This window comes from Lolium rigidum, chromosome 3 (assembly GCF_022539505.1).
Source record: "Lolium rigidum isolate FL_2022 chromosome 3, APGP_CSIRO_Lrig_0.1, whole genome shotgun sequence".
Classification (NCBI taxonomy): Eukaryota; Viridiplantae; Streptophyta; class Magnoliopsida; order Poales; family Poaceae; genus Lolium; species Lolium rigidum.
This window is the reverse complement of record NC_061510.1, coordinates 52595375-52613712: the sequence shown is the minus strand read 5'-3', so window position 1 is coordinate 52613712 and position 18338 is coordinate 52595375. Positions and strand designations below refer to the sequence as shown.

At 42.4% G+C, this 18338-nt stretch overlaps 2 protein-coding genes across 2 annotated transcripts; one reads left to right on the top strand and one right to left on the bottom strand.

The window, feature by feature from the left end:
• The first annotated feature begins 312 nt into the window (after window positions 1-312).
• On the top strand, window positions 313-10772 carry LOC124701609 (pre-mRNA-processing-splicing factor 8A-like). Its single transcript, XM_047233701.1, has 13 exons — window positions 313-560; window positions 1459-1582; window positions 1689-1781; window positions 1912-2302; window positions 2612-3101; window positions 3191-6987; window positions 7071-7177; window positions 7409-7663; window positions 7770-8405; window positions 8499-8696; window positions 8774-9052; window positions 9965-10207; window positions 10284-10772. The coding sequence occupies exons 1-13, from the start codon at window positions 313-315 to the stop codon at window positions 10473-10475; spliced, it is 7053 nt and encodes a 2350-aa protein (XP_047089657.1). The 3' UTR covers window positions 10476-10772.
• Window positions 10773-11636: 864 nt separating this feature from the next.
• On the bottom strand, window positions 11637-17086 carry LOC124701608 (protein STRUBBELIG-RECEPTOR FAMILY 6-like). Its single transcript, XM_047233700.1, has 16 exons — window positions 16733-17086; window positions 15633-15765; window positions 15470-15541; window positions 15310-15384; window positions 15153-15224; window positions 14993-15064; window positions 14834-14905; window positions 14671-14736; window positions 14520-14585; window positions 14157-14446; window positions 13786-14069; window positions 13168-13439; window positions 12737-12872; window positions 12277-12407; window positions 12026-12182; window positions 11637-11929 (listed from the first exon to the last, which is right to left on the bottom strand). The coding sequence occupies exons 1-16, from the start codon at window positions 16860-16862 to the stop codon at window positions 11786-11788; spliced, it is 2172 nt and encodes a 723-aa protein (XP_047089656.1). The 5' UTR covers window positions 16863-17086; the 3' UTR covers window positions 11637-11785.
• Window positions 17087-18338: the final 1252 nt, after the last annotated feature.

Below are 18338 nucleotides of genomic sequence, written 5' to 3'. Positions count from 1 at the left end.
TAATTGGGCTTACACTGCTAGACACCGGCCTGTCAAATAGGAACAAAGAGTATTTTTGAGTAATTAACTGGGTTGGTGTAATACACGTGTATCTACTTAAAAACCAGGCTGCCAAACAAGGCCTAAGAGGTGCACTTTAAACACGGTTTATATGAATTCAAATTCAAATTTAAGGGGTGTGCTAGGGGTAATAAGCAAAGAGAAATGGGGCCCTAATCCCGACCCCGTTGGAATTCGAACCCCACCCGACTCACTCCAGAGCCGACTGCCCTCGCCGCGATGTGGAACGGCGCGCCGCCGCCACCGCCGCCGATGGCGGCCGTACCGCCTCCTCCCGGCATGGCCGGCGCCGCCCCACCTCCGCCTCCGCCTCCGCCAGCCACCGTGCTGCCGCAGGCCGGCCAGCCGCTCGAGCCGGCGGAGCTCGAGGCGCTGCTCGTGGAGAAGGCCCGCAAGTGGCACCAGCTCAACTCCAAGCGCTACGGCGACAAGCGCAAGTTCGGCTTCGTCGAGGCGCAGAAGGAGGACATGCCCCCCGAGCACGTCCGGAAAATCATCAGGTAAAATCTCCAGAACCGCGCTGCTATCTCTAGTCCCGGCGACTAGATTTTGGCACTTTGGTGCTCATGTAGGGCTGTGATGCCTATGGTCTTAGGTCGTCAGTAGCTGCGTATAGCTCTGAACCAGCGGCTTGGCTGTGGTAGGAGCCCCGACTGAAGTTAGTGCTGGTGCGAGCATGAGTTTTGTGGTACTTGTGGGATTTAGGGTTATTACTGTGCTCAGTACTGTTTAGGTTTGGATCTACCTGTGCTATTTACTGCTCAGGACCATGTTTTGTTTGCTGTTTTCTGCTTTGTAGTATGTGGTCACTGCAATTGGGCAGAAGTTTGCGGTCTCTGACTTCAGATATTGAAGTAGGATTCGTGATATATTTATTATATTTTCGTCCTCTAGCTGGCGAACATGTTAATTTGCTAGTTGCTTTTTAACTCTAAATCGTGCAGGAGTCATGATAGGATTCTAAATATGTTGATGCGCTAGTTTTGGTTATTTTTTCTGTCTTCTAGTTGATGCAGCTCCTGATTTGTGGAGCTTTGTAGTGGTGTCTGGTTGGGCTTTCTGTGATGGTAAGTTTCGTAGGTATTACTACATCTCTCTGGTTGCTTCAGGTACTGTTATGTAGTTAGCCCCCCTCTCCTGTCATTCTTTCACATGGCCATTCCTTCTGAACATACACATGGTTAAAGGTCACTCACAAAGTCTTTCATTTGTTCTAACAACATACATGTCCAGAGATGCAAATCACGATTGAGAATGAGTTCATGATGACCTGAGGAACGAAGAGTTTACATTTTGTTATCTGTACAGCACAATGAAAATTTATAACCTCCCCTTGTTGTAGATTGGAAATCTTCTTACATTACAGTAAATTTATACACTTCTGTTGTTGTTGAGCAGGGACCATGGGGACATGTCTTCAAAGAAATACAGACATGATAAGCGTGTTTATCTTGGAGCACTCAAATTCGTACCTCATGCCGTTTACAAACTACTTGAGAATATGCCAATGCCCTGGGAACAGGTATATCCTTTACCTGTCACTCTATATTAGATATGGACATTGATAATTTTATTGTTGCCAAGACTACCTGTTCCATGTCCATAGAATAATAGACTCTTGTTTTCAGGTTCGCAATGTTAAGATATTGTACCATATCACTGGTGCCATAACCTTTGTAAACGAGATTCCATGGGTAGTCGAGCCCATTTATTTGGCGCAGGTGATCATCGAGGCTTCATTCTTCTTTCGTGATAAAACTTTTTTCTTATTTTTTCCTCTTCATCTTTTATCCTGTTGCCCCCTGTTCATTTTATGCTTTAATTTTATCTCTTGTCATGCGCTTTCCGCAGTGGGGCTCAATGTGGATCATGATGCGAAGGGAGAAGAGAGATAGGCGGCATTTCAAAAGAATGCGCTTTCCTCCATTTGATGACGAGGAACCACCACTTGATTATGCTGATAATTTGTTGGATGTTGAACCGCTGGAAGCTATACAATTGGAATTGGACCCAGAGGAAGATGGAGCTGTGTATCAATGGTTTTATGATCACAATCCTCTTGTGAAAACCAAGCTTATAAATGGTCCCAGCTACAAGAAGTGGCATCTATCTCTTCCTATAATGGCTACACTTTATCGCCTCGCTGGTCAACTTTTGTCAGACTTGATTGATAGGAATTACTTCTATTTGTTCGATATGGAGTCTTTCTTTACCGCAAAAGCACTGAACATGTGCATACCAGGTAATCATATTTGCCTTCTCTTTCATAAACCATGTTTCATGAAACAGATAGAAATATACTATTTCAACTAGTTGATTAGCATAACAGTTGTAGCTTTTGATTTGTTGGTTAATTCAAAATTTCTCCCACCTAGTATCTGACTCTTATAGTGTTAGCAGGGTTTTGTGAAAACATAAGCATCCAGAACTTGTATTTTCCTTAATGTGTTTTCTTATGCTTTATCAAAAGAGGGAAACCCATCATTACTTATCTTTCTTCTACAACATATATTTTCTTACCATGCACTGATGTTAAAATTTTTGATCGCAGGAGGTCCAAAGTTTGAGCCATTGTACCGTGATATGGAGAAGGGGGATGAGGACTGGAATGAATTTAATGACATCAATAAGCTCATCATCCGTCAACCACTTCGGACTGAATACAGAATTGCGTTCCCACACTTGTACAATAACAGACCCAGGAAAGTGAAGCTTTGCATATATCATACTCCTATGATAATGTATATCAAGACAGAGGATCCAGATTTACCTGCATTTTATTATGATCCTCTGATAAATCCGATCACTTCAACCAGCAAGGTTGATCGTCGGGAGAAGAAAGCAAGTGAAGCGGAAGACGAAGATGACTTTAGTCTCCCTGAGCATGTGGAACCTCTTTTGAAAGGAACTCCACTCTACACTGACACGACAGCTGCCGGCATTTCATTACTTTTTGCTCCAAGGCCATTTAACATGAGATCTGGTAGGACTCGCCGTGCTGAGGATATCCCTCTTGTATCCGAGTGGTTCAAAGAGCACTGGTGAGTACTGCAACGAGTTAACAATGCCTTTCCATAGTTTCCTCTGTGGTATACTTTGCTTCATGATTGCATCCATATCTGTTTTGCAGCCCACCAGCATATCCAGTTAAAGTCCGGGTGAGCTACCAGAAGCTGTTGAAGTGCTATGTGCTCAATGAGCTACATCATAGGCCTCCTAAAGCACAGAAGAAGAAACATCTCTTCCGTTCACTGCAAGCAACAAAGTTCTTTCAAACTACAGAGCTTGATTGGGCAGAAGCTGGGTTGCAAGTTTGCAAGCAGGGCTACAACATGCTAAACTTGTTGATTCACAGGAAGAATCTTAACTATCTTCACTTAGACTACAATTTCAATTTGAAGCCTGTGAAGACTCTCACAACAAAGGAGAGAAAGAAATCTCGTTTTGGAAATGCATTCCACTTGTGCCGTGAGATTCTGCGACTTACTAAGCTAGTCGTTGATGCAAACATCCAATTTCGCTTGGGAAATGTTGACGCCTTTCAGTTGGCTGATGGTTTGCAATACATATTCTCACATGTTGGTCAGTTGACCGGTATGTACAGGTACAAGTATCGGCTGATGCGCCAAATTAGGATGTGCAAAGATCTGAAGCACTTGATATATTATCGGTTCAACACTGGTCCTGTTGGAAAAGGACCTGGTTGTGGATTTTGGGCTCCAATGTGGAGAGTGTGGCTGTTTTTCCTTCGTGGTATTGTGCCCTTGCTTGAAAGGTGGCTAGGTAATTTGCTGGCCAGGCAGTTTGAAGGTCGCCATTCAAAAGGAGTTGCTAAAACAGTAACCAAGCAGCGCGTTGAGTCACACTTTGATCTGGAACTTCGAGCTGCAGTTATGCATGATGTCCTTGATGCCATGCCAGAGGGCATCAAGCAAAACAAGGCCCGGACTATTCTACAGCATCTTAGTGAGGCATGGCGCTGCTGGAAGGCAAATATCCCCTGGAAGGTCCCTGGCCTGCCGGTTCCTATTGAGAACATGATACTCCGTTACGTTAAGTCCAAGGCTGATTGGTGGACAAATGTTGCTCACTACAACCGTGAGCGTATCCGGCGTGGTGCTACAGTTGACAAGACTGTCTGCCGCAAAAATCTTGGAAGATTAACTCGTTTGTGGCTTAAGGCAGAACAAGAGAGACAACACAACTACTTGAAAGATGGTCCATATGTGACACCTGAAGAAGCAGTTGCTATTTATACAACCACAGTTCATTGGCTGGAATCAAGGAAATTCTCACCGATTCCTTTTCCTCCGCTTTCGTACAAGCATGATACCAAACTTCTTATACTGGCACTGGAGAGGCTCAAGGAGTCTTATAGTGTGGCAGTAAGGTTAAATCAACTCCAACGGGAGGAACTGGGTTTGATAGAACAAGCATATGATAATCCACATGAAGCTTTGTCGAGGATAAAGCGGCATCTTCTTACTCAGCGTGCTTTTAAAGAAGTTGGCATTGAATTTATGGATCTGTATAGCTACTTGATCCCTGTATATGAAATTGAGCCTCTTGAGAAAATTACTGATGCATACCTTGACCAGTACCTGTGGTATGAAGGGGACAAACGTCACCTCTTCCCAAATTGGGTAAAGCCTGCTGATTCAGAACCACCTCCTCTACTTGTTTATAAATGGTGCCAAGGTATGAACAATTTGCAGGATATATGGGACACAAGCGATGGGCAGTGTGTTGTGATGCTGCAGACAAAATTTGAGAAGTTCTTTGACAAAATTGATCTGACTTTGTTGAATAGGCTTCTCCGTTTGGTCTTGGACCATAACATTGCTGATTATGTCACTGCGAAGAATAATATTGTGTTATCTTACAAGGATATGAGTCACACAAATTCTTATGGTCTTATTCGAGGTCTTCAGTTTGCATCTTTTATTGTGCAATACTATGGGCTGGTGCTGGATCTCCTGCTTCTTGGTTTAACACGGGCTAGTGAGATTGCAGGTCCGCCTCAGATGCCAAATGAGTTCCTTACATATACTGACACTAAAGTTGAGACAAGGCATCCCATCAGGCTGTATTCTCGATATATTGACAAGGTGCATATAATGTTCCGGTTCACTCATGAAGAAGCCAGGGATTTAATTCAGCGATACTTGACAGAGCACCCTGATCCTAATAATGAGAACATGGTTGGTTACAATAACAAGAAATGTTGGCCTAGAGATGCAAGAATGAGGCTCATGAAGCATGATGTAAATCTTGGAAGAAGTGTATTTTGGGATATGAAGAACCGCCTCCCAAGGAGTATCACGACATTAGAGTGGGAGAATAGCTTTGTTTCTGTGTACAGCAAGGATAACCCAAATCTGCTCTTTAGCATGTCCGGGTTTGAGGTCCGTATACTGCCCAAGATACGTATGACTCAGGAGGCATTCAGCAACACAAAAGATGGAGTATGGAATCTGCAGAATGAGCAGACAAAAGAAAGGACAGCTATTGCATTTTTGAGGGTTGATGATGAACACATGAAAGTGTTCGAGAACCGTGTCAGGCAAATCCTTATGTCATCAGGGTCAACAACATTTACCAAGATAGTCAACAAGTGGAACACTGCTCTCATTGGCCTCATGACATACTTCCGTGAAGCAACTGTTCATACACAAGAACTATTGGATTTGCTTGTAAAATGTGAAAACAAGATCCAGACTCGCATAAAGATTGGCCTGAACTCAAAGATGCCTAGCAGGTTTCCACCAGTTATCTTTTATACACCCAAGGAAATTGGAGGTCTGGGTATGTTGTCGATGGGTCACATTTTGATACCACAGAGCGACCTCAGGTATAGCAAACAGACAGATGTAGGCGTGACACATTTTCGAAGTGGTATGAGCCATGAAGAGGACCAACTTATCCCTAACTTGTATCGCTACATTCAACCATGGGAGAGTGAGTTCATTGATTCACAGCGTGTTTGGGCTGAGTATGCTTTGAAGAGGCAGGAAGCACAATCGCAGAACAGGCGCTTAACACTTGAGGATTTGGAAGATTCTTGGGATAGAGGTATACCTCGTATCAATACTCTATTCCAAAAAGACCGCCACACTTTGGCATATGACAAAGGATGGAGGGTGAGAACAGACTTTAAGCAGTATCAAGTGCTGAAACAGAATCCATTCTGGTGGACGCATCAGCGACATGATGGAAAGCTATGGAACCTAAATAACTACCGAACGGATGTCATCCAAGCACTTGGTGGTGTAGAAGGCATCCTAGAACATACCTTATTTAAAGGAACATATTTCCCTACTTGGGAGGGTCTGTTTTGGGAGAAGGCATCAGGTTTTGAGGAATCAATGAAGTACAAAAAGCTGACAAATGCACAGCGTTCTGGGCTTAATCAAATCCCGAATAGAAGGTTTACACTTTGGTGGTCACCAACCATTAATCGTGCAAACGTATATGTTGGTTTCCAGGTCCAGCTAGACCTGACAGGGATCTTCATGCATGGTAAAATTCCGACACTGAAGATCTCTCTGATCCAGATATTCCGTGCACATCTTTGGCAGAAGATCCATGAAAGTGTTGTTATGGATCTTTGCCAAGTTCTGGATCAGGAGCTGGATGCGTTGGAGATTGAGACGGTGCAGAAAGAGACCATACATCCCAGAAAGAGTTACAAGATGAACAGTTCCTGTGCAGATGTCCTCCTTTTTGCTGCACATAGGTGGCAGATGTCCAAACCAAGCTTAGTTTCTGAGTCAAAGGATGTCTTTGATCAGAAAGCAAGTAACAAATATTGGATTGATGTGCAACTACGATGGGGGGACTATGATTCACATGACATAGAACGCTACACAAGGGCCAAGTTTATGGACTACACAACAGATAATATGTCCATCTACCCTTCTCCAACTGGTATGATTTTGAGTTTCCATGAACTTCCAGATTATTGTCTTGTCTGAACGTCTATAGTTAATGTTGATTAATATTTATTGCAGGGGTGATGATTGGACTTGATCTAGCATATAATTTGCACTCTGCTTTTGGCAACTGGTTCCCTGGGTCGAAGCCCCTGCTCCAACAAGCAATGAATAAAATCATGAAGGTAATAATCACATTGATTGTAACAAATCTACTTCCTCTGATCCATATTAGTCGCCACTAATATATATGTATCTAGACATATTTTAGTTCTAGGTACATCTATACTAGTGGCAAGTAATATGAATCGGAGGGAGTAGCTCTAGTTGGTATATCGTTATTGTAGATATATCCAGTTTAACTAACGCTATGGAATTTTGCCGAGTTTAAATTGTGCTCTTGATTTTTTTGACAGTCAAATCCTGCCCTGTACGTGCTGAGGGAGAGAATAAGGAAGGGTCTTCAGTTGTATTCGTCTGAACCCACTGAGCCATATCTGTCCTCACAGAATTATGGAGAGATATTTAGCAATCAAATCATATGGTTTGTGGATGACACAAATGTCTATCGAGTTACCATTCATAAAACCTTCGAGGGTAACCTGACCACCAAACCAATCAATGGTGCTATCTTTATTTTCAATCCAAGAACTGGTCAACTATTTCTTAAGGTTTGTTCCTTTCTTGTCTCTTTTATCTCTAGTTTTCTTGTAACTATAGCATCACTGCAGTATCACAAATGGAAAGACTTCAATGAACATGCATATAAATCTGTAGGTCATCCACACTAGTGTATGGGCGGGACAAAAGCGTCTTGGACAGCTGGCCAAGTGGAAAACAGCTGAGGAGGTTGCCGCATTAGTTCGTTCTCTTCCTGTAGAAGAACAGCCAAAGCAAATTATTGTGACACGGAAGGGTATGTTGGATCCATTGGAAGTCCATCTTCTTGACTTTCCTAACATAGTTATCAAGGGCAGTGAGTTGCAGCTGCCATTCCAAGCTTGCTTGAAGATTGAGAAGTTTGGTGATCTTATTCTCAAGGCTACAGAACCCCAGATGGTTCTTTATAACATATATGATGATTGGTTGAAAAGTATCTCATCCTACACTGCATTTTCTCGTCTTGTGCTTATATTACGAGCACTACATGTGAACAATGAGAAGGCTAAGATGCTGCTGAAGCCAGACAAGACAATTGTTACGGAAGCACATCATATCTGGCCAACTTTGACTGATGAACAGTGGCTGAAGGTTGAATGTGCGCTCAGGGATCTCATTCTTTCTGATTATGCAAAGAAAAACAACGTTAATACTTCTGCGCTTACACAATCTGAGATTCGTGACATAATACTTGGTGCTGAAATAGCTCCACCGTCACAGCAGAGACAACAAATAGCTGAGATTGAGAAACAGGTAAGACTTTTATAATACAGTACTAGCATTTGTGTTTTCTCTGCATATCTAATCTTGTCACATCTTCTCACTTGCATTTAATTCGATTTGCAGTCCCGAGAGACAACACAGTTAACTGCAGTTACAACAAGGACAACTAATGTGCATGGAGACGAGCTCATCATCACGACAACTAGTCCGTATGAGCAAGCAGCATTTGCATCAAAGACAGATTGGCGTGTCAGGGCCATCTCCGCTACAAACTTGTATCTCCGTGTCAACCACATCTATGTTAACTCAGATGATATAAAGGTCATCACTACAATTCCTTTTACTCTTTACCAAATAAGAACTGCTGAATGGTTACTGACTGCATGCATTCTGTACAGGAGACTGGCTATACTTACATCATGCCAAAGAACATATTGAAGAAGTTCATATGCATAGCAGATCTACGGACACAGGTTGCGGGTTTCCTGTATGGGCTGAGTCCACAGGATAATCCCCAAGTCAAGGAGATCAGATGCATATCCATTCCCCCGCAGCATGGAACTCACCAGATGGTGACTCTGCCAGCGAATCTTCCGGAGCATGAGTTCCTTGCTGACTTGGAGCCATTGGGATGGATGCATACCCAGCCAAATGAAGCTCCTCAGCTATCACCTCAGGTTTGTCTCCTACCATTTCTGCCTTGTAATCCAACCACGTGATCCTTATCCAGAACAAAGTAGCTAAATATCAGCTTCTTTCCATCAGCTAATTGTCTCTCCTGTGACATTTGATTTCTTAATTAATGAGATGGCACTAGTCAGGTAAAGCACGCATATTTAATTTTAGACATAAAATGCTTTGTTATACAAAGTACAATACACCTTTTCAACTCGTACTGCACGGTACATATAAATATATTACTGTTGGTTGTTTTACCTCTTGCACCTTTTATAATAGTGTGGCCTGTGGTCAGTTTCAGTGCTGAACTGCTGAATTGTGGTTCTGTTTTTTATACGTTTATGTGGCAGAGAGCCTTTTTTGCCTACGACCCAGTCTCTACTTAATTGTGCCCTGTTCTTTCTCGTGCATTCTAGCTTTTTTGCGTGTTCTCTAGAAGGAGAGCAGAAATAGCAACTACTCCCTCCGTACCGTTTTAATCGACGCGGAGCAGTGCATACCAATGTACGTTTCACGTGATGGCGTGCGTCGATTAAATAAGAACTGAGGTAGTAGTTGCTCATCAGTAGGTTGAGTGGTTCTAGAGATTTGGGTAGTTTAGATGAGCATATACGTCCTTGTATTTTAATAGGTGCAGTAGCGTCAGTAGGTTGGTTGGCTTTGCATATGTGTTAAGAGGGTACCTTTTTTGTTTACTTGGCTTGGAGCGATTGCATCACCTGATTTGTGTTCTTGTTTTGAAAAGATATACGAAAGTTTTGAAACAGAATCACCTTAGCTGCCATATGGCCTGCGGTTGAACAGACCATGTTGCAAAGAACTGGCTGTCCAGATTAGAGCCGCCGTGGCAATGGGCTGCTCAAAATCCAGTCTCTTAAGTACTGAACTGTGCATTCTGCTTTGTCCTTCAGGATTTGACATCACATGCAAAGATTTTGGAGAACAACAAGCAGTGGGATGGTGAGAAGTGCATCATTTTGACGTGCAGCTTCACCCCAGGATCGTGCTCTTTGACCGCATACAAATTGACACCAAGCGGTTATGAGTGGGGCCGTAGCAACAAGGACAACGGGAGCAACCCACATGGTTATCTCCCAACTCACTACGAGAAGGTCCAGATGCTTCTCAGCGACCGCTTCCTTGGATTCTACATGGTAAGGACTCGTCTTAGCAATTGTTCCCCAGAACCTTTGGAATATTATTCACTAAACTTAATGTCTCCACCACCAGGTTCCGGACAATGCTCCCTGGAACTACAACTTCATGGGAGTGAAGCACGACCCAATGATGAAGTACAACATGAAGCTGGGGACGCCCCGAGACTTCTATCACGAGGACCACAGGCCAACGCACTTCCTGGAGTTCAGCAACATCGATGAGGGTGAGGCGGCTGAGGGGGACAGGGAGGACACCTTCTCGTAAGACACCCTACTGTAGCACGCCCTCCGCCCTGTCTTTCGCACATCGGAGACCTGCAGTGACCTCTTGACAGTTTTGAATAGAGAGATCTGTAACTCTGACCTGCAATGAACAATTCAGTTTTGAATAGAATTGTATACTTTCTGCTGTAAGCCTGCTCTTTAAGCGGTGATGCTGTACATACAAGTGCATGTATCATGATTTTTTTTTGAGATTAGTGCATGCATCATGATAACATGATTTTTTTTTTTTTGCTTATCAGCTATGCAAACTGTAGTTTATATAATCTCATTATGTTTATTATGTCATATCTAATATCACTTGCAGTTATGTTACTGGTTGTATGGGACTGCTATGTCCAAATCAGCCAAACAGATTTTGTTTAGCTTGTCTAGTTTTCTCCACGTTGTTGAGCAGGATTGCAGCCGTTTGAACAAATTCCGTGTAGCCCTCCATAAATTTCTACTCTATATAAGTGCAGTTTCCTCCCTTAAGACTACTGTTGGTAAGCATGAATATCTTTTCCACAATCTTCCTAACACCGTTGGCAAAGATGATTATCCTGGGGGTACACTCGGGAGTTCATCTCACACAAAGAACAGACAGGCGTGGTAACGTTGTAAGATATATTTAACCATAATTATTCAACGAGTCGTATCCTGCTTATCCGAAATTCCGTTTAATGAGGTACGTGCGCAAATATGCATGTCTATGGTCTGGCTAGACTGATAACTAGATTTAGGATTTATTCTCCTTCTCATCTCGCCGTATTGAGAACCTGTATTTTATGTTTAATCTGGACGCCACCCTTTTGGAGGCAGTTTTTTCTTGATGCCTTCAGAATAGGTGGAAGGCTGAAGCTTGCCGACCATTACCCTGATTCAAATTGCTATACCAAAGTTATCATGGTAGCAGGTGATCGTAGGGTAGGCCATATTAAAAACGGATGTGCGTGCCCGACGAAATGCCAGGGCTCTGAATCTCCATGCTCCTGGAGTGAATCCCCGGGCAACGCAACCTTTCAGCCTTTCAGCGTACGAGCAAGCTTGTAGGTGTAGGTGTTTGCATAACTACACAGGCTGATCCTGCAACATGTCCTTCGAGCAACACTGGTAGAAATGGGCGCACATTACAGTCAAACAACACCAGTACTTGGTTATATGATATATCAAGCAAAACCTATGAATATATACTGACAGGACCGGACACTATTTCTGCTTTGTTCTTCCACTCTTCTCTCGGACTAGGTGCTAGAAGAAATAAATAAATGCAATCTCGATGCAACAGCAGGGGACAGAAGGGTTTTGCTTGCGTCATATGAAATCCTGGTCCTGGTCATCGCCTCGCCGAGAAGAATTGTCTCCGTCGAGCATTCTCTTTGTCATGTTGGCCCTCTGCACGAGCCGGACCAACGCCTCCACCACCTCCGACATCGGTGGCCTGAATTCTGGTTCAGGCTGCAACACATTTTCGAGGCTCAGGCGTTATTTACATACACATATATGTCTGGTTTTGTACAAATAATCTGCGCGAGGTATGGGGTGAAGTTGTACCTGGACACACAAGGCGAGCACATCGGCGAACCGGGACAGGGACTTGGCAGGGTACAGACCCTTGAGCGCAGGGTCGACCATGCTGTCCAGTGCATCAATGTCGTGCAGCTGGGGAGTCGCCCACCGCACCAGTGACTGCTCTGACCTAGCCTTAGAGCTGCAATGCAAAGAGTCATTTATGATTACATCTAGGATCATAAATTTACAAGTATGCACAAACTGAAAACTGGTGACGGCTGATAAGGGAATACCTGTCAAATGGTCTGCGTCCGGTCAAAAGCTCTAGCATGACCACCCCAAAGCTGTAGACATCACTCTTGAGAGTATACTGGCCAGTCATGTCCACCTCCGGGGCAGTGCACCCAGCACTCTGTTCTGCTCCCTGTAGAGGTTTATATGGTGGTGGCTATTAGACGGCCATCATGAACCATAATGTGTTAAGTTTGAGTTGCAAAGTTTATGCATATGCAAATAATCAATATAGGGAGAAAATATCTGTTGTTCGGGTGTTTTGTCAATGTAGACAGGTGTATATCATTGCCAACGACTTCTATAGGACGCTAAACCGATGTATTTATTAATTTGGCATGTCAAGACCAACCTAATTACTGAGTTTTGAAGGCATGTAACTATACAAGCAATCCTCTTAAAATAACTACCGTAGTATTATAATTTTGTTGCGACAATAGTTCAGTAGCATATTGAATAGACCTGGAACTCAGCATCAGGAATAAAGCTTGCAAGTGCAGCATCTGAGAGGTGCGGATTGAATTCTGAGTCGAGCAGAATGTTGGATGACTTGAAATTCTTGTGGATGATGGACGGAGAACATACTTCATGAAGATACCTGCAAATTATTTTTTCAGTGGAACAAGATGAGGCATCTTCAAATGTTATTTCAAAGGCACACAGAATGTTACAATAAATCATGTCATGAACAAACAATTATTGATGTATTTTGTTTCGAACACACTAAACATAAAGAAAGGGCATGCATCGAAAAGTTCACACATAACATGCAAAGAATGCCTACAGCTCAGAGATATTCCAATATGCGAACAAAAACATGTTCACTACTTAATTGATTGTCATTAACCAAAAGATTATAAACTGAAATTTCAAAGCTAAGAGTAGTTACTTACTCCAATGCACGGGCAGAGCCTAGTGCAATCTTAATACGAGAGTTCCAGCTAAGTGGCTTGCTGTATTCGTCTGAAAGATGGAGTAGATCATGAAGTGATCCATTCCTGTGGAAATCATACACGAGCAAGTGTTGTCCATGTTCCATGCAATAGCCCACAAGCTCGTTGAGATTGGGATGGTGCAACTTTGAAATGTTTGAGACCAGTTCAACAAAGTCATCAGAAGATTGGAATGGTATCACAGTACAATCTAGTTTCTTCACAGCTAAAACCTGAATGGAGTAAACAAGAACGATAAGCATCATATGTTTAAGTAGCACAAATTCTGTTTTCCATGACAAATAAGTAACATGAAAATGGAAGCTATCATTAAGCGCCAAAAAGCATCCAATATATGAGGGATACTTATAAGCTCCTTCATTATCCTCCATCACTTTCCGTCTTAGATCTGTAAATGTTATAGTAAGGATCTATTGCAGACATGTACCACACAACTACTTGAAACTGCGAACCGTAATCAATTAATAGCCACAGTTTCAATGACCTAATAGATAGTACAGAGAACATTCATGTTCTTTCAGAAATATATAGGAATAGGGACAAGATAATGTAGCATACCTTTCCATCATTGAACTGTGACCTGTAGACACGTCCAAAAGTACCCTCTCCAACAAGATTGTCCATGCTGAAGCTATCTGTTGCTATTTGTAGATCCGCAACTGAATAAACAATTGCCTTTATATGTTTTGCATTGCTTTTCTTTGGAACACGCTTGTTTGAAAAGTCATCATCCTCAAATGAATTGTTGCGTTCAATCTTGGTGGGTGGCTTCAGAGCAACTGAAGCAGGGGAAGCCAAAGATTCCACATCTATTGTGGTAGACTCTTCAAAAGGCTTCATGTCTGCAACATTTGTAGAAGCAAATATCCACATGATTAGCGAATTAGAAAAAGCATCTCTCCAGTATGATAAACGTCAAACTAACTGACCTTTAACTTCGTTTGAAGGAAACGAAGTGAATGGCTGGTGCTGTTCAAAGTGTTCTGCCATTTTAGGTTTGCGTTTTCTTCTTCTTATCACAAAAAATGCAACAATTGCTCCAACAACCAGCAACGATATGATAATGCCTGCTACACCTCCACCACCAATTCCAGACTTTCCACCAGAACTTGATGAACTATCGCTGTTTTGACCTGGGCTCTTCCGACGGTTTGAAGGTGGAGCTGTAAATGGCGGCGGCGGTGGTGCTGGTCCCGTAGTCCAAGAATTACCATCAGTCCTACACACATGCAAAATGCTAGTTTAGGATATAGCTCTCTAACAATTGCATGCTAGGAAATCAAGAGACTTACTGTAGACTGTTTATCTTCTTTAGCTGACTAGGAATCCAACCAGTGAAACGATTATTTGCAATATTCCTACAGGTGAACAAGATATGACATGACAATGCATATATGCATATAAATTAATAAAGCATCAATGAATGACATGTTGTTTACTTACAGATCAGAAAGGGGGAGATTAGCTAGGACATTGATACTACCAGTGAACTGATTGTTCTGCAAATATCTGAGAAGGATAAGACATGGTTAGATACTTAGAATCTTAGATGCATGACACTCTAACAAGACAGGTCTAAGAGATAAAGTGGAAAACCATTTCTTACAAAGTCTTAAGACTTGACAAGGAAGTAAGACCTTCTGGTAGGTCATCCGTAAGAGAATTAAAGGAGAGATCCCTGCATCACATTACAGATGAAAGCAGTAAGAGAATCGACACATCAGGAACATGAAAACCGAAGATAATTCACACAAAAAGTACTCACACTGTTGTCAAGCTACCAAGGTTGGAAAATACATCGGTCATTTTCCCTTGTAACTGGTTATGATTAAGATTTCTGCATACAAAAACCAAAAATTGCTTAACCCTACTAGATGATACAAATTACAAGGAAAAATATTACTTCTGGCTGCAAAGATACTCACAAATACTTAAGATTATTCATCGAGAAAATCGAGTAGGGTAAATTTCCAGTGAACTGGTTTCCTGCGAGATTGCTGCAAAAAAGAATCATTAAACATCCAGAGCACCAGGATATTTGAGAAAAAAAAGTCATTCGCGTAAATTCATCAGAGGACTTACAGCCTCTCAAGCTTATTAGTAGGGAGATTGTACTGTATCGCTTGTCCACCACCAAGGTTATTTTGGCTCATGTCACTGCATTAGAATTTTGTTTAAGAGAGTTATCAACTGAACTCCCATAGCAAACAAGGCTGATCATAGGACAAGTGTGGCTACTCACATCTCAACCAACGAACCCATGGTATTCATATTGTATCCCAAATTCCCGGACAGCCCCGAGTTTGGCAATTTGCTACATCAACAAACAAAGGAAAATAAGCTAAGAGTGAGTAAGAAATGTGCATGGTTAGCCGTTAGCAACTACTTTGCTTCTTGAAGCTCACATTGCTGTAACCGATGATCCTGAGCAAGTGATGCCCTGCCATGATTGACCGCAAGGGTCACCGCCAGTCGCTTGCCAGCCTTTTAGCTGCCCCGGAGAATTCAAGCTAGTGAAGAGTGTGTTGAGGGCAGTAACTGCATGTACGAGAGCAACAGATTAATACAACAGTAGACATTGTTGTATCACTAAACAAACTCTGTTTCATTTGCAATCTGAAATAGCAGGATATATATAAGATTATATTCACACAACATGATGTCCGACTCAAAGGTGTAAATAGAACACAAACAAGAACAGGAAAGCTGATCTACTGACAACAAGCGAACCCATCAGACCCCAGAGGGTCAATTTCCACGATCCAGCTAAATATAAAAATAAAAGAGAAGGGTCAAATCTAGAAGGTTGGTGCTACGAAAACGACTGCACTTTTTTTTAGAGGAAATGCTAAACCAAAATCATTTTTCCCAAAAGAGCCTAAATTTCCCTGTCCAATGCTTTTCTTTTGCTCAGAATCTCCCCTTTACGCTAAAACTATATCATGATTCAAAGAGTAAGAAAAAAATTCCTTGCTCAAATTACTCTTAAAATTCATAAAAAAAAAGCTACAGGCTTTTGTTAACTTCATCTGGAGAAGAAGGAAAAATTAGAAGTACCAAAGGAAATCAGCCAGAGCCACTTACTTTCACAGCCCAAAGCCCCAAACTATCAGAAACACGACAAACATAGAAATGAGAACATGTGGACTATGCATAAATTAAACAGCGAAATTCACACATCATCTTGTTCACAGTGTAGAGGGGATCCAAATCCAGGCATTCTTGCACAAATCCAGCGCATAAAGAGCGGCGAGCAGAAACATGCGGGGAAAGTACGAGAGATTTTGTTACACGAAAGCAGTCAAATCATCTAGTCATTCAAGAGATCAAGACTGAATCTACCAGGTCAGGCTTCCTACGAGAACCCATCTGGCGGAAGCACTTCAATAAACGGGGGGAAATATGCCCCATTGCAGCTAAATTTCTCGTCTTCTCCCCAACTAAAAGCATCAATCAGAGTTCTACAAAGCAAACAATAGAGGAGGATTTCTTGGTTTTAACTCACCGTCACTGGCGTCAGTGTCTGCGGCGACCAAGATTTGCTGCTGGGGCCAGACGCAGGCAAGCAGGAGCAGCAGCAGCGGCGGCAGCGACGCCGCATCCAGCATTCCGCCGCCTCTCCTCCTCCTCCCCATCTCCCACGCCACCGCCCCAGCAATGCTCTCCCCGTCACCACGCTCTCCCTCCCCAAAAAATGCAGATGGAAAGCGCTTGCTAACCGAGAAAAGCTCCCTTCTTTCTTTTTGGCTCCTCCAAATACGGTAGATTTATCCCCCTGCTTGCTGCTGCTTTTTTTCAATGTTCTTGAATCGAGCAACGGAAAGCAGCACAGCAGCAGCTGGCACCAGATGGAGACAAGAACCACGGGGTGTGAATGTGTGCTGAGGTCAATCGTGCGGCCGTGCCTTTCAGCTCAGGGGGCTTTGGTGATTTTAACAGACACCGAGGGGTCTTCAGTAAGATCAACAAATATATAATGAAATCGTTTCCTTTTTTATTCAGCGAACTTTGTAGATATTTTAGAAGACTTGTTTTTGAAAGTACAAATCACATTCCAAACTGAATCATGAAAACCGACATCGCATATGATGGTATAGCTTGGGCTATCGCTTTCAGAAGCACTTCCTTTCCTCCCGAAGATAAAATCTTCTCCTTCCACCCGTTTATTCTTTTGCACACACGGTCTACCAAGAATTGAAAAGAGTCCGTACATTCCAAACTGAATCATCTGTTACTCATAACATGATTTTTTATTCTTTTGTATGTGGCCGAAATTTGCATTAAATTTCATTTATTAATGTACTGAAGTTTATATTAAATGGAAAATATGCACAAGATTTGCAAATAATCCAAAAAATAATCTAGTGTTGATTATGTAACCATTAAACAAAACTTGATGCATATAGTTTTTGAAGCTATATATCAACCACGATAGCTCATGCATATAGCTTTTCCACTTTTCGAAAGAATTCTTTATCCCCGATGACCCGAATGCCCCAAATTTATTTAATGGTTATCAGCGTATGAAATATTACATTTAATTCAACCTTGATGTATTCGAAAAGTTCTAAAGATGAGGGTATGTTTGGTTTGCACGATTTCCAAACATATGAACGGAAGAAAAAACATATCGTTAGAGTCGAGAAATTGAAATCACAAATAATGTGTATTGCACGTTGTTTGGTTGCCCGAAAAAATATAGTACTTCCTAATATCTGAATTAATTGTCAACAACTAATTTGGATAAAAAGTAGTAATATTTTTTTCCAAATATAATTGTCGTATATGTCTTAGCTGTTAGTGCGCCATCAACGCGTTATGGGGTACGCCGCACCTGCTCCCCAATAGTTTGACAAATCTAAACTAAAAAGAGTAAATTCTAATCTAATGACGGCGGTCAAACGCGCTAAAGTCCAGGGTGTCGGCCCCGTCACCACCATCGCCTTCGGAGGAAGAGCCAAAGTTGAATTCTCTGCTCTCTTCGGTGTCCTCCATTTTTATGGTGCCGGTGAAGGGGCGTCGAGGTCGACGACGTTGTAGCTGTCAAACGCCGACCACCACACCGCATGCTGTTGTCGGCGCATCCTCGTCGATCGACCGGTGCACTAGCA

Coding starts and splice junctions, on each gene's coding strand:
- LOC124701609 (XM_047233701.1), top strand. CDS start 313: ATGGCGGCCGTACCGCCTCCTCCCGGCATGGCCGGCGCCGCCCCACCT. Junction 2,303..2,611: donor ACTGAACATGTGCATACCAG/GTAATCATATTT, acceptor TTTTGATCGCAG/GAGGTCCAAAGTTTGAGCCA. Junction 8,406..8,498: donor TAGCTGAGATTGAGAAACAG/GTAAGACTTTTA, acceptor TTCGATTTGCAG/TCCCGAGAGACAACACAGTT.
- LOC124701608 (XM_047233700.1), bottom strand. CDS start 16,862: ATGGGGAGGAGGAGGAGAGGCGGCGGAATGCTGGATGCGGCGTCGCTG. Junction 15,225..15,309: donor ACTAATAAGCTTGAGAGGCT/GTAAGTCCTCTG, acceptor TCTTTTTTGCAG/CAATCTCGCAGGAAACCAGT. Junction 14,737..14,833: donor TTGTCAAGTCTTAAGACTTT/GTAAGAAATGGT, acceptor TATCCTTCTCAG/ATATTTGCAGAACAATCAGT.